The sequence below is a fragment of the Oryx dammah genome, unplaced genomic scaffold, assembly GCF_014754425.2.
Source record: "Oryx dammah isolate SB20612 unplaced genomic scaffold, SCBI_Odam_1.1 HiC_scaffold_5, whole genome shotgun sequence".
In the NCBI taxonomy this organism is placed as follows: Eukaryota; Metazoa; Chordata; class Mammalia; order Artiodactyla; family Bovidae; genus Oryx; species Oryx dammah.
The window spans coordinates 17,249,670-17,265,086 of record NW_024070189.1 but is presented as its reverse complement, the minus strand read 5'-3'; the positions used below and the strand labels follow the sequence as shown (position 1 = coordinate 17,265,086).

At 39.7% G+C, this 15,417-nt stretch overlaps 1 protein-coding gene across 8 annotated transcripts in view; it reads right to left on the bottom strand.

Annotated features, from left to right (window-relative positions):
- FAM172A (family with sequence similarity 172 member A) overlaps window positions 1–15,417 on the bottom strand; it is a 407,879-nt gene that overhangs the window by 120,593 nt on the left and 271,869 nt on the right. For 7 of the 8 annotated variants that reach the window (XM_040241517.1, XM_040241519.1, XM_040241518.1 and 4 more), the window contains one exon: window positions 12,872–12,956. In XM_040241517.1, the coding sequence (XP_040097451.1) occupies window positions 12,872–12,956 (85 nt within the window). Of the gene's footprint in view, window positions 1–1,445; window positions 1,817–12,871; window positions 12,957–15,417 lie in introns of those variants that run through there. The other variant, XM_040241521.1, reaches the window with a different exon arrangement.

Here is a 15,417-nt window from a genome sequence, read left to right as displayed (position 1 = left end):
CTAAAACTTAAGTTTTGTTGCCTGTGTTGATGTTGTATGCTTGATATTATTTCTGAAGAAAAGCAAAACCAAATAATGCTGAGGGATTAATACTTCAAAAGAGAAGTGCTATAAAAATCTAAAGTACAATGGTTATGGAAAACTATACTTTTTATTATAAAATTCAACCCACACTTCATGTAGTTCCACAAATAGCTTTCCCACATCTGTTTAACCATTTGTAACTGTGGCCTTAAATTAACAATGTCTTATGTTAAATTTAATTACTTTTCTTCTAGAAAGTAAGCAGGAAAGGTATGGTTCCATTTAGACTCTAAATATCTTTGAAGGGCATTTATTTAAAATAAAAAATTCACTTTGCTCCTTTAAAATGTCTGAAACTAGCTAAAACAACAGAATCTCTAAGCCACTATTGATTCTAGAAGGTTATTAAAAAATTTCAATTTATCATCTCTTACACAAGTCTCATTTTTAAAGATCATCGCTATAAACAAAGTTAAAAATGAAGTATATGTTTATTTGCTCCAATTTTAAACAAGTAACTTCTGTAATACTTTAGAAATTGAGAAATCATGTAAAACAGCTGAATTTTGTCAAGGGTTGTACCCTAAGATTATTCAAAACATGCACAAACTAGCTGGTACATGATGTCTCAATTGGTAGAACATATTAAATACTTGGGGTAAAATATGTATGGTTGAAGGGGACATTACGATAGAGATAATAAGGATGGAAATACTAGAACCAATTCTCAAAGAATATTCAGACATTATAAATCAATTAAATCAGTGTTAATACCTAAATCTGAAGTCACTGATCAAATTATCTTTCAAAGGTTTTTCATTAAAATTAAGAACTATGATGAAACAAAAAAATATAGCCCTGATTTAAAGTGCTGATAACACAGAACATCTTAGGGTTTTTTTGACCTATGTCTGGTGCCTAACGTTCACTTTGAATTTTCTTTTCAGTAGCAGAAAACATTTAATCTTGAAGTTCTGAACCACTACTAGAAAGCAATGTAGTTTCTCTGAAGGGGTATGTTTGGGTGGGGGGTATTTCTGCCACTAGACAGATTTATTGCTGGCGACTTGATGTCTGTCTGTGACAAGACAGAGCAGGCAGGCAGGAAGGTGGCGATGGGCGGGATTTATCACATGGTTGGTCAAAGAGAAGGTGAAGGGCAGTCGACCTGGGAAAAACACTCAGGTCAGGAAGGGGCAGGCAGGGATGGTGGGCTGGGCGAGATGCGATTCCACGGGCTGAGGACAAAGGGTCTCTGGGTGGGGGAGACTGAAGCCAGGGAGACCCAGAAGACAAAAACTGTAAGAGCTGCACGTAGAGACTAAGGGAGATGGCAGAGGGAGAGTCAGAGCAGGAATGCAGGCCCGGGCGGCCATGCAAAGCAGTGGCCCAGACAGAGGGCAGAGGAGAGGAGAGAAAGGGGGAGAGAGAAACACAGACAGCCACGCAGGGGACGCCAGCGCCTAACACGCGGTGAGAGGATGAGATCTCTGTCTTAGGCATCACTGGGCCCAGGTTACTTTTCCAACAACTAGGGGACACAGCACTGAGACCCATGAGGCACCATTGCGGGGATTGTAAACATACTCTCTCCCACAGATTAGCTCACAGCTTACACAATTTTCAAGTACAGATATAAATTCATATTATTTGGCTATTTATCCACAAGTATTCCAAAATAATTACTTAAAATCATTTTATCTTTTAAGGGAAAAGTTAGCTCAGTAAAAGGAGAGTTGTCACCTTTACTGCCAGACTCTTTGATGAATTTTTCACAAATTGGTTCAGAAAGCTGTAAAAAAAACATGGTGGCTATTTTTAATTTTTTTTTTTAAGTGAGATTTCTGGAGTGAGACTACTTATATTCACTGTGACTATTTGAAAAGTGAAAAAGCCAAAATAACCGGATAATACTGGACCTGATTAAGTGTGCATATATGTATTTATACACTTATTTAGATTATTTTAAATGATTCACTGATCAGTTATTTTCCCAAAGCTCCAGATTTCAGCTAATTACAATGAATGATTCACTGAAAACACAAGAATTTCTAGGGTCAACTTTTAGAACACTCATCCCTAATATTAACTAATAATTATAAGGTAGCATAGAACAATGAATAAGGAAAGCAACCTATGAATAACAGCTATAAGGCAAATTCCACAGTAAAGAACAAAAACTGCCTGAAAAGTGCTATTTAGTTAATGAAAACATCACTTAAAGAATTAGAATGTATATCCTTTGAGTGGAAGGAAGCAGAGTGCTAGAATTCTTGAGCAGTAAAAGTAGCCAAAAGTGGAACAGTATCATATGTATGCCTTGAATTTTAAAGGCAGTTTACAAGACAAAATATAGATTTTTCAAAAACCTACTTAATTTGAGCTATGTCTATAAACAGACAACTCAGTGCATCTACACATTCGGAATGATAGCACATTCTAGAAGCAATTGACTTTTCATTGCCATCTTTAGAAGGAAGTGATTAGTCACTAACAAAGAAAAGACAGAACTCCTTAGTGTCATTTCTTCAACACGTATTTTTGGCAATAAAGTGAAGTGAATAGTTAGCAAATATTCAGTAATTTTAGTCAGTGTAAATAGTCTGGATCATCTAAGCAAAGAAAAATTGGGGTTTCATTAGCAGGTTTTCTATTATTCAAATTCACCTAGAAATTGCTAATTTTCCACGTCCTGTTCCAGTAGGGAAGTGGGGTTTGACAGGTAACATGTTATTTAATGGTCTCCTTCTACATCCAGGGCTTCCCTGGTGGCTCAGAGGTTAAAGCGTCTGCCTGCAATGTGGGAGACCCAGGTTCGATCCCTGGGTCGGGAAGATCCCCTGGAGAAGGAAATGGCAACCCACTCCAGTACTCTTGCCTGGAGAATCCCATGGAGGGAGGAGCCTGGTGGGCTACAGCCCACGGGGTCGCAGAGTCGGACACGACTGAGCAACAAACTACTACTACTAACTACTTCTACATCTAGACTAAGACAGGATCATCTAAATACAGTAAGTCTTCAAGTTTAATTCTAATTTCTTAAGACATCCACTATGGTTCTTTCCCCCTCACCCTTTACTTCTTCTTCCTTTTTTACCATTTATACTGTTACCTCTCTAAATTTTGAGGTACCTCCGTTTATATCTACTGTTCTAAGTAAGCTGAAATAATAAATAAAGGCTATCTCAAGCCATGACAAGGGTGAGAACAAATGAGATGGATACAAGTTTGCAGAGGGAATATATGGACAAGAATCAGACATCTATCTAGACCGTACAGTTTTGATGAATCTGGGTTCAGGAATTTCCTTAATGGCAGGTGGTAGAAGCTTTCCATTGTGTGTGCCTGGCACAAGAGGCTCACAGGTACATGGAGATACTGATCCTTTCACCCTTCAGGGGTGAGGTCAGTCAGGAGGGTGGCCACTGTCTGTCACCCCCCAGAATGCCATACAGATGTTACACCTTTCTGTATGCGCTGCTTCAGGAAGAGTGGAATGACTTTAATAACTTTCTGATAACTGTGCTTTATGGTTACCATAAACCTTAGAGGACCGGTAAAGGGACCTGATGAGCAGGTCGGGTTTTTAACAACTCAGAACAAGAGACTGCTGTGAGGGTACACGAGCAATGATTTCAATGGTTTCATTAGCTAAGTAGATATCCCAAAGTCTAGGAAAAGGACTTCTAAGGTTATTAAATAGACAGGAAAACACGCACTGTCTTTATCAGTGAGGAATGGTAGAAGGTCAGGACTGGAAGGAATATCCTAGAAGTGCTGTCTTCTCAAAGAGGCCATCCCTGGCCGCCTTCCTAACAATTCAGATCTTCCCCTCCATACACAAACACCACAGGTCTTTTCATCTTGCTTTCTATTCCTCCTACCAATGACCACCGTCTAACATATCTGTGTGTGCTCAGTCACTCAGCTGTGTCCAACGCTTCGTGACCCCATGGACTGCAGCCCGGCAGGCTCCTCTGTCCGTGGAATTCTCCACGCAAAAATACTGGAGTGGGTTGTCATTCCCTTCTACAGGGGATCTTCCCGACCCAGGGATGGAACCTGTGTCTCCTGCACTGGCAGGCAGATTCTACCATTGCGCCACCTGGGAAGCCCATCTAACATATATACTCTCTTTGTTCATCCTTTTGTTACTGCTTGTCTTCCCTACTAGAATATAAGCTCCCTGTCAGGACTGTTATCTACTGTAATTCACTGCTGTGTCCCTGGTACCTGAAGCAATGCTTGGTCCGTGGTGAACTCTTGATGAATGAATACATGGGGACAGAAAGCAGGTACCCACAGAGGCAGAGGGGTAGCACACTCAGAGAGAGCTGGAAGTGTGCAGGCTTGGGCAGCAGGAGTTTCTTACGCTGAGGTCCAGGTAGAACTGCCTGGCAAAGAGTGGCCTGTCAGTCATGGGCCAGCTGAAGCAAGCTGTGTCTAGACCTGTAAGAAGTCAGGAGATATCGTGTTCTGAAACCTTGTCTGCTTTCAAATATTTCTGCTTTGCTTTCCTTTCACCTGGAATAATGTCTCCTCTTGCATAGTCAAAAATTATATTAGCTATTTTTGGCAAGCAACACACCATATAAGATCATTTCTAATTTCACCTTTTCCTGCTACCCTAGCTTCTTTTCACTTTCTCTCCTGATTTCTGTGTTCTACTGAATATTCGTCATTTTGACTATTAGTCTTCCTTTTGATTCCTTCATTATATTTTTTATCTTTCTGGGACTATGGTTTCGTGACCCTTATCAATATCACAGAGAACACAGAAAAACATGAATAACTAAGTTTTTGTTTAAAAATAAGAATGGAGACAGGAGACAGGGAAAATATTCCTGCAAATGCTTTTTCCATTCCTACAGGAATAAAATAATCAATTGTTTTTAAATAAATGACAACCTTGAATTCTAAAGTGACTAATGAAAATATATAGCTATATTACATTTTCACCTTTCTCTTGAAGAACTTAAACTATCCTTGCAGATATTAAAAAATTGTCATTGCAACATTTCATAATATTTACACACGATAATTAAGGCAGATATTTCCTGTTGTCATTTTATAACAAATGTAAACAACCAAAATGTGGGCTACACAATAAAATATATCCTATAAACTATTTGTTTCTTTGAATAACAATGTTTCCAATGGGCTCATTTTTACTAGTAAGAAATACTATTAATATAAAAAAGTGGGGGAACCAGTCACTTGGCACATATTTAAGATCCCTCAAATATCCACCATTTACTATATGTTATAATAACTGAAAAGTTAGACTTCATTTTAAGTATAAGATATACCACTACCAATTCTTAAGTGCAGACTTGTCAAGCACATTTGCTTTCCAAAGGAAAATAAAAATAATATGACTGTACTGAAAATAATTATCAGTGATATTTTAAGTACAATTAAAAAATTTTACTGTACCTGTTTTTAAAATATATATACAAAGGTAAACAACATTCATAAAATGGAGCTATTATGAGCATTAAATCTATTTTTTGGGTAAAGAGAAACATATTTAGTAATAAAGGAAAAAATATAATATTAGATGAGTATGTATTTTTACAGGTAATTTCATTGCTTTGACCATGAAACTTCTAGCCAAAAGATGAAAAGCATATTGCTATAAAACTTCGTAAGTTAGAAATCTGGGGAGAAAAAGGCTTCACTGAATTGAATGGACAGTCTGGACATCCATCACTAACTTGTGGTCAGTACACATTGAAAATTCACATAATCTTACCATTTTAAAGTACAGTAACAGGATTATTAATCAGAGAATTTCAAGTGTTTCAAAGGTGCTTAAACAACATTTGCCATGTCTACTTGAATTTCCTGTCATCACCTCCATTATCATTACCTCAATTAAGTAGGTCATAAGTGAAAGAGGAGAGTGAAAAAGTTGGCCTAATGCTCAACATTCAGAAAATGAAGATCATGGCATCTGGTCCCATCACTTCAGGGGAAATAGAGGGGGAAACAGTGGAAACAGTGTCAGACTTTATTTTTGGGGGCTCCAAAATCACTGCAGATGGTGACTGCAGCCATGAAATTAAAAGACGCTTACTCCTTGGAAGGAAAGTTATGACCAACCTAGATAGCATATTCAAAAGCAGAGATATTATTTTGCCAACAAAGAAAGGTCTGTCTAGTCAAGGCTATGGTTTTTCTAGTGGTCATGTATGGATGTGAGAATTGGACTGTGAAGAAAGCTGAGCGCTGAAGAATTGATGCTTTTGAACTGTGGTGTTGGAGAAGACTCTTGAGAGTCCCTTGGATTGCAAGGAGATCTAACCAGTCCATTCTAAAGGAGATCACTCCTGGATGTTCACTGGAAGGACTGATGCTGAAGCTAAAACTCCAGTACTTTGGCCACCTGATGCGAAGAGTTGACTCATTGGGAAAGACCCTGATGCTGGGAGGGATTGGGGGCGGGGGGAGAAGGGGACAACAGAGGATGAGATGGCTGGATGGCATCACCGACTCGATGGACATGAGTCTGAGTGAACTCCGGGAGCTGGTGATGGACAGGGAAGCCTGGCGTGCTGCGATTCATGGGGTCGCAAAGAGTCGGACACGACTGAGTGACTGAACTGAACTGACTGAAGATAATTTCATCATTTCTTGCCCATAACTGATTTCTCCCTCAAGCTCCCTGATACTTCTGGTAATGACATTTTCAGTATCCCAGTTACTTTTCATTGGAGCTTATAATTGTCTTCCCCCTCCCCACAGCTCCCATATTCAACCTGTTTATCATCAAGGAGTGCAGATTCTTCCCGAATCATCGCTCTCCTATCCCCTCTGTTCCCACTGCCACCACTTCAGTTCACGCCGGCAATCATGCACACTGGCTTTACTGTCATCCTGCCGAGTCTATTGCTGCTGGCTTCTCGCTCCTATCTTTTATTCACTGACTAAATTGATCTTCTTTAAGATTCCACTTTATCATGTCATAATAGTGTTGATCATGTCATAAAAAGGTTCAACATGTTTTAAGGATTCTTTGAGTGAAACTGCTGATCTTGACAGAAAACCCATTCAATTTTTCTAAGCAGGTACAGAAAACGCTGGGTGTATGGCCCTAACTCTTCTCTCATTTGATGCAACCTAATGTTGATGCCTAGTCTTCCCAGATGGGGAAACAGTGGAAGCAGTGTCAGACTTTATTTTGGGAGGCTCCAAAATCACTGCAGATGGTGACTGCAGCCATGAAATTAAAAGACGCTTACTCCTTGGAAGGAAAGTTATGACCAACCTAGACAGCATATTAAAAAGCAGAGACATTATTTTGCCAACAAAGGTCCATCTAGTCAAGGCTATGGTTTTTCCAGTGGTCATGTATGGATGTGAGAGTCGGACTGTGAAGAAAGCTGAGTGCGGAAGAATTGATGCTTTTGAACTGTGGTGTTGGAGAAGACTCTTGAGAGTCCCTTGGACTGCAAGGAGATCCAACCAATCCATCCTAATGGAGATCAGTCCTGAGTGTTCATTGGAAGGACTGATATTGAAGCTGAAACTCCAATACTTTGGCCACCTGATGAGAAGAGCTGACTCATTTGAAAAGACCCTGATGCTGGGAAAGATTGAGGGCAGGAGGAGAAGAGTACAACAGAGGATGAGATGGTTGGATGGCATCACTGACTCAATGCACATGAGTTCGGGTAAACTCCGGGAGCTGGTGATGGACAGGGAAACCTGGCGTGCTGCGGTCCATGGGGTCGCAAAGAGTCGGACACAACTGAGTGACTGAACTGAACTTCCCAGACGGCTCAGTGGTAAGGAATCCGCCTGCCAATGCAGGGGATGTGGGTTCAGTCCCTGGGTAGGGAAGATCCCTGGAGGAAGAAATGGCAACGCCCTCTAGTATTCTTGTCTGGAGAATCCCATGGACAGAAGAGCCTGGTGGACTGCAGCCCATGAGGTCATGAAGTGTCAGGCACAACTGAGCGATTGAGCACCCGTGCAGTGTTGATGCCAGGTTCAAAAGCAGCAGTGGGCCTGGAGATAGTTTTTTTTAAAAAACCTTTTTGGAGTGAAGGGGGGAAACATAGTCATCATACTATCTGCTGTGTCCACGGACATAGCAGGATATTATACTATCTGCATAGCTGGAGACACTGCTATGTCCCCAGCTTCCAGAGCAGTACCCGGAACATAAGTGCTCAGTGAATCTGAGGAATAAATGGATCCAGGTGCTTCCAACTATCTGAAAGTAGGGAAATTCCTGTGAAAACTTTCATAAGTCCAAATGATATAAAGTGAAGATGCGACTACCTTAGGGCACATTTTGCTAATGGGTGCCTCAAAATAATTCGAGCTAAGGCACAGATGCTCACAGGCACAGTTCACAACTTTGGCAACATAATGCTCGGGTTTGGAGTGTAGTTCCCAGGGAAGGACCTTGGTGGTCCCACTCTTGAGGCTCAGGATACTTGCTGCCTCTGTGATGGCTCCCTGAAAACAAATGCTGTATGCTATTTTTTGCTTTCGTCTTTCTTTCCGAAAGCAAAAATCCTCTTTAGCTTTCTTTCTTTTACTGAAAACAGGTACTAACACAGGTCTTTTGTAAAAGTGAAGAGGCATAAAGGAAGCTTTCAAAAAGTGGGCAATAACTGTAAATGTTGCGGAGTGCATGTGAAATCGCCTTCTGATTTAAGTCACATTTGTTGGAATAAAAACCCACAAGAAATAGAAGGTTACAGAAAGGAGCAAGCTCTGGTCTAAGAAAAATTTGATCAGAGAAGAGCTGAATAGTATAAGCTTAAGTATAAGCTCAGACAAGAGCTGACGACTTAGTATAAGATCAAATGAGCGTGATAAAGAGGAAATCTATCTCTGGTAAACTGTACAGCAACGTCTAATGAGGTAGTGGAGGAGCAGGGGTTGGAATGAATTGTCTTCACAGAGCTTTAGAGTGCCTTTTTTGAAAGAGTTACTCTTAAACCCTAATGTATCAGAGAAGCAAAGCTTGAGGCTCAAAAAAAGTTGCGTTTTCTTTCCACTTAGGCTTAAAGGACCAGGAGAGTTGAAGTTAAGCCTGTTGTGCTACCTACTGCTGTGGAACAAAGTACCCCCAAAATTCACAGCTTATGATGATAACACATTTATCAGTCCCAGTGTGTGCTGGGCCTGGATCTGAGGGTGCCTTAGGTGGACGACTGGCTCTGGGTTTCTCACAAGGCCGCAGTGAGAGTGCTGGCTGAGGCTGGTGTCATCTCAAGGCTCGGATCCTCTTCCAGGGTCATTCACGTGGCTGTTGGCAGATTTTAGATCCACGCTGGCTCTCGGCCAGAGACACGGATTCCATGCCATGTGGGCCTCTGCATGAGTGCTCACACCGTGGCAGCTGGCTTCCATCAGGGGGAGCAGGCAAGAGGAGGAGAAAGGGCCTGAGGTTTGCCAACAGTCACGGGTCTTACCACGTTCCCCATTATCCTTAAGCAGCGGGCTGGAGAGAATGGTGGGATGACTCTTTGAACACTCAGTTACAGGCCCCGTGATGTTTCTGATATCATATCTAGGAATAAGGAGTAGAACTGGGGCTGGCTTCTCTTCTCTCCTCATTACCCTTGGTGTCTACTAGCAAAGCTATTGCTTCCCATTCCCACGACTGTAGGCTCTGTTGGTCCTAACGGTTGCACAGGGAGGAACGCTTCCATAAGGTATCACCACAATGACTCCACTGAACTGAAAGTGAAACTGCTATCTTATACCACTGGATGAACAAGCAATGGAGAGTGCTACTATACTGGCTAGGGTGACTAATCCTGATTACTAAGGAAAAACTGAGTTGCTGCTATACTACGGCAGTAAATAGGAGTATGTCTGTGATGAGGGAAATCCTCTAGGACACCTGTTAATATTGAATACTGTCTGTGATTAATGTCAACAGAAAAATACAGTAATGTAACTCCTGCAGAACTGCTAATGGCTCACACCCTTCAGGAATGAAGATATGGGGCATCCCGTCGGGCAAGGAATCATGACCAGTTGAGGTGCTTGCTGAAAGCAAAGAGTATATGGAATGAAGTAGTTATACACACCTGCTACACAACCAGTTGCAAAAAAATGAAGAATGTAATGGTTATGAGCATTTTCTCCTTATTTTGATATGAATATATATAGGAAATATTTTTTGTTTTCTTCTCTCTTATTCTTTATCATCTCATGTAAGATGTGTCAATAGTAATTAGCTTTAGCTCTCATTAAATTATAGGATATCAAAGATGAGAAGAATGAACGTCATTCAAGGACAAAAAAGGGGCATTGTATCCTCTCTTTTAGTGTGTATTCAGTTGTACATAGGACAGTTGTATCATGTTAGGTGGAAGCAAGACTACTTTAATGTCTTCATTTGGAGAGTGGTTTAAGGAGATGTATATGAGTGCCAAGTAGACAAGGGGTGAACTGCGGAGGTTCTGCAGTGAGGCACTTTGGCTTGGTTGAACTATGATTCCCAGAATTCCTTTTCAAACTGTATGTCTCTGTTTAGGCTGGTACAAAAGGGAGACTTCTGTTGGAAATTTGGGGGGTTAAAGTGAAGCAGCAGCCATTTCGAGCTCACATACACTGTTTATCTGCTGGCTCACTTGGTGGCGCAAGGCAGCAGTTAGCATCATGACAAAGGGCCCCGGCTTCTTCAGGAGCCCACACCACCAAGGACAGAAGCCCCAGGAACTGGCACAGACTGAAGTCCATCCTCGTGGGCTCCAGCTCATGGTTATGGGTTCCAGCTCATTCTTGCTCTTCACCCCTTTATATAACATCTTCCCTTAACAACTGTCTGCTCTGTAGACTCAGCTCTAGCATCACAAGTAAAGTTGACATTCTTCTAGGTACTGCTCAGTCAGATCTGATCCAGTCCTAGGTCAAACCTCTATAACACATCCTTTACTATCTACAGTCTATCCTCATTATTTGTGGATTCCGTATTTCTGAATTCACCTACTTATTAAAATTTATTTGTAATCAATACTCATGGTGTTTTGTTATTTGTGGACGTGCACATGTGGAACGTGGGAAAAAGAAAAATTTGAGTTGCTTAACAGGCACATCCCTAACTAAGGTCAAACAAGGTCATACTCTGAATTCTTGATCCAGTTTTGTGCTGTAAACAATTATCCTTTTTGCAGACTATTTAGTGCCCTGTTTTTCACATTGCTGTGTTTTTGTTGATGATTTTCTTCTCTGAAATGGTGTCCAAGTATCATGCTGAAGTGTTAAGACAGTGATGTATCTTATCGAGAAAGTAAGTCATATTCGGGCATGAGTTAGTGCCGTGGACTGTGAGTTCAATGTTAGTGAGTCAACTATATATTAAATAAGGCATCTTCAAACAGAAACACTCATAAACAAAGTTATATACATTGACCGGTTGATGAAAATGTGACCAGAAGCTTCCAAACCTAATCCTGCATTTTCTTTAGGAGTAACGATTCACTGATTCAGTGTTCTCAGAGACTTCACAAAACATAACCACTGATAATGAAGAGAATATATTGTAATTAATTCTCACGTGCATACACACACACACCCTGTAGCATATATATTTCCTACTAGTCTGTTTCTCTGACTGAACCCTGAATGATAGACCTGGAAAGTTTAGTTATAATAATAGTGAAACTCAGTTCAAGTTTAGGTATTAATGATGGTAAAATTTAGTTATCAGAAGAGTTCTTTACCTGGTAGCTGAACTGTTCTTCAAATTATTTCCTTCAAATACATAAACATGTATGCAACTTTAAGTACTTTGCAATTAGCTATCTCCTATGGTTGTTAAATGGAGCAGTTCTTGTTCAAGAGGAGAAGAGGGCGGCAGAGGATTAGATGGTTAGACAGCATCACTAACTCAATGGACGTCATTTGGAGCTAACTCTGGGAGACAGTGAAGGACAGGGAAGCCTGGTTTGCTGCAGTTCATGGGGTGGCAAAGAGTCGGACATGACTTAGCGACTGAACAACAACATGTTCAAAAGTTCTGCTCATTCTCTGGCACCTGTGACCAGGAAACCCATTTCTGTTCTGCATCATAATCAGACACTACTGCTCACTTCGTGTTTATCATGAAAACTGTGCAAGCCCAAACCAGAAAGCAACGAAAAGTGTCACTCTTTCTTCTGACCTAGAGATGAGGGACTAAAGTACAAATCTTTCAGGCTGGAAGTCAACACCAACATTAAACTGGCTGGAGCCCACTTGCTTCCTCAGGTGCTCAGCCCACCACCTCTGTTCTTTCAGTGGACAGGCTGGTCTTGCCTGTTCATAGTTCCCCATGAAATGGACATCTTCTGATTCATCCAGCCCTTCCTCCTTCATTGGTGTTTTCCTTTGTCCAGAGTATCAGCCTGCATGTCTTCCTATAATCCAAGTCCCATCTAACACAACAGGTCCAACCAAAAGCTTTTACATGAAAAATGTCTGTCAACTCTAGGTCATAGCAATTTCTCTTCTCTGAACTCACGGTCTTGACTTCCTACCGGATCACTGAGTTGGTAATTAATCAGAGACAAACACTCTTGAGATCCTGTATGGCTCTCCAGTCCTTGTCTTCATTAAGTTTTAATTGTACAACCGTCTCCCTAAGCTTCAACAGCAACTGCCTATATTACTCTCAAGTTGTTTGCATCTGTCCTTCTCCGCTGAGTTTGTTGGTAAGCATCTTCAACCACTTAAAGCATTTTTGGTAGTGGGTCCACCCCATGCCATATGTTACCAATAATGCATTCAGATTCAAGCCAGAACAACATGCTTAATTCACAAAATAGAATACCACATTTCATTAGCATATTTTTTCACCTTAAAGCATTCTATACATCTCTCATCAAAGACATACCTGCGGAGACTCGGGGACAGTCAGGCAGCATGGACTCCACTGATGTGTCTAATGGTTCTGAGCTAGAGACCCAGTTACAACAGTTCTGCAATGAAATAGAGACAATGTTCTGTTGAAACACAGTTTAAGGCAAGACCAACTTGTTAGGCTGTAGAGATTAATCTATCCAATACAATCAGCCATTATAATTATACTCTACCTCTATATACTATAAGAAATCCTCTTATGTAAACAGTCAGTAATCATTCATGAGTAAGATGACTGTGGGAAAAAGTTTATCTTCTATAATTTAGCAAATTATCTGTCCTGATATTAAGAAGACATGTAACCTTCTGTGAACCATGATACAATATACTTATAAAAGAAGTCTAATATTTTAATTAAAGGAAATTGGAAAGGGTGTCTAGTTTTAGTTTTTAGATGAAAATAAATATTAATTTGAACATGTAAAAAACAGCATTATTTTAAAACTATATTCTTTGTCTCTGTAATACTAGAGGAAATACATTTTGTAACTAATCCTCAAAATGGCCCATATAAATATAAAATCTTTTAATTTTTACTTCAACTTGGTTCAGTGAAGGCTGTTATCAAACAGATCAAAAGAAACACATTCTGGTAAACTGTAGCTCTGTGTCTGAGGACACAAAACCTTCAATATTAAAGACAAACCTCTAAGATGATGGTTTACAACTTAAATGATATAGAAATAATCTATATTCCTTCTATACATTTTAAGTGTATATTTGAAGTCTGGGGGCTTCCCAGGTGGTACAGTGGTAAAGATTCCGCCTGCCAATGCAGGAGACGTAGATTCAATCCCTGGGTTGGGAAGATTCCTGGAGAAGGAAATGGCAATCCACTCCAGTATCTTTGCCTGGAAACTTTCACGAAAAGAGGAGTCTGGAGGTTTATAATCCACGGGGTCGCAAAGAGTCGGGTATGACTAAGCACATACGCACACAACATTTGAAGTATGGCTTAAAAAAATGTGATTAACCTTATATGGCTTTAAAAAAATTTCCAACACACACATACACACAGTGAATTTCCAGGCGGATTTTATTTTAAAAGAAATCATCCTATCAATCATGTCAGAAAAATCGCTGATTGCTATTCTCGTAAACAAGCATGTATTGTGTATGTTTAGATGCTTGCTGTCCTGGTTGTGCACCATGGAATCCGTCCTCACTGCGGAAAGATCCTTGACTGGTAGATCAAGTGTCTTATTGTATTTCCTTAATTCATTCTGTCTGGAAGAAGATGTCAGCTGTGTTGCAGTGAGGAGAGAATTTCAAAGGCCCCAGTCCCCACCAATAAAGGCCGAGGAATGGCTTTTGAATAGATTTGTCAAGGCAACCCTACTGTTCTGGGACCAGGGAGAGCAGGAATAACATAAAGGAAGGGTTGCTGTATGAGATTAGAAAGTGAAGTTCACAAAGCATGGCAGATTTTTGTAAGAAACAGTAGATCAATGAAACTACTGAACTGTGTGGAAAAAAAAAAACATGAAAACAAACACAACATCTAGTAATGTTCTTAAATGTTTTCTTTCTTTTTATATTTAAAATGGATAAAATATTACTGTTTGCATATATTACAAAAGCTTGATGGTTTAAAGTGGATATGTATTCTATAATTTGCACTCCTAATCTTAATTAGCAGCTGAATGCAAAATTATACAATGTAAGGGATAAGAAATCATAAAAGAAATAGGGTCTTAGAAGATATTTCATATGTTTGAAATAAGTAAAATTAATATTACTATTGATAGAATACCACATCAGAGAGTTCTAGAGAATGCAGAAGATTAGCACACAATTAGCCAGCTTTTATATACAATGTGACACTTGCTTGGAAGAAATAAGTATTCTCCAAAGCAGTGTCAAGATATGTAAATGGATGATTTGTTTTATCATTCATCACAACCCCTAATAAATTCAAAAATCATGACTTCTATAGGTACTAAAAATAGGCTTGAAGTGATACTGGAAGATAGCTTCATTGAAGAATGACTTTCTCTTTCCTCTCTTTTTCTTAATTCTTAAACAATTTAGTCTTTGCAATGACAGCAATTAGCTCTACCGACAGACAGCGATTAGGTATATATTTTAATTATTATTCATCCTAGAGTACCTCCAAATCTGATGAAAGTCAGCTATAACCCAGGTGATATGTCAGTCTTAATACTGTTCACTTACACTTCATGTATGTAAGTATTATAGGATATTTTCAGTATTAATAATATTGATGGCACATTATAGTATGCAGTTGATTAATCATTTTCTAACTTGCTATCATTGCCTTTAAGATCCACAAAATGGATTTTATCCAGGTCCCCTTTAAACTCAAAATATTTAAAGCAAAATACAGGTTACCATTTTATGATTCTGAAATTTCAGTTTCTATCTAGGCAAATGTTTGGGTTTTGATTTCTCATAAAATCAGGATAGAAAATAAACACCCTATGGTTAAAGTAAATATGTCCAAAGTCCTCTGCAATGACAAAGTACGGGTACAGGATTGTAAAGGTTTGATACCATAAG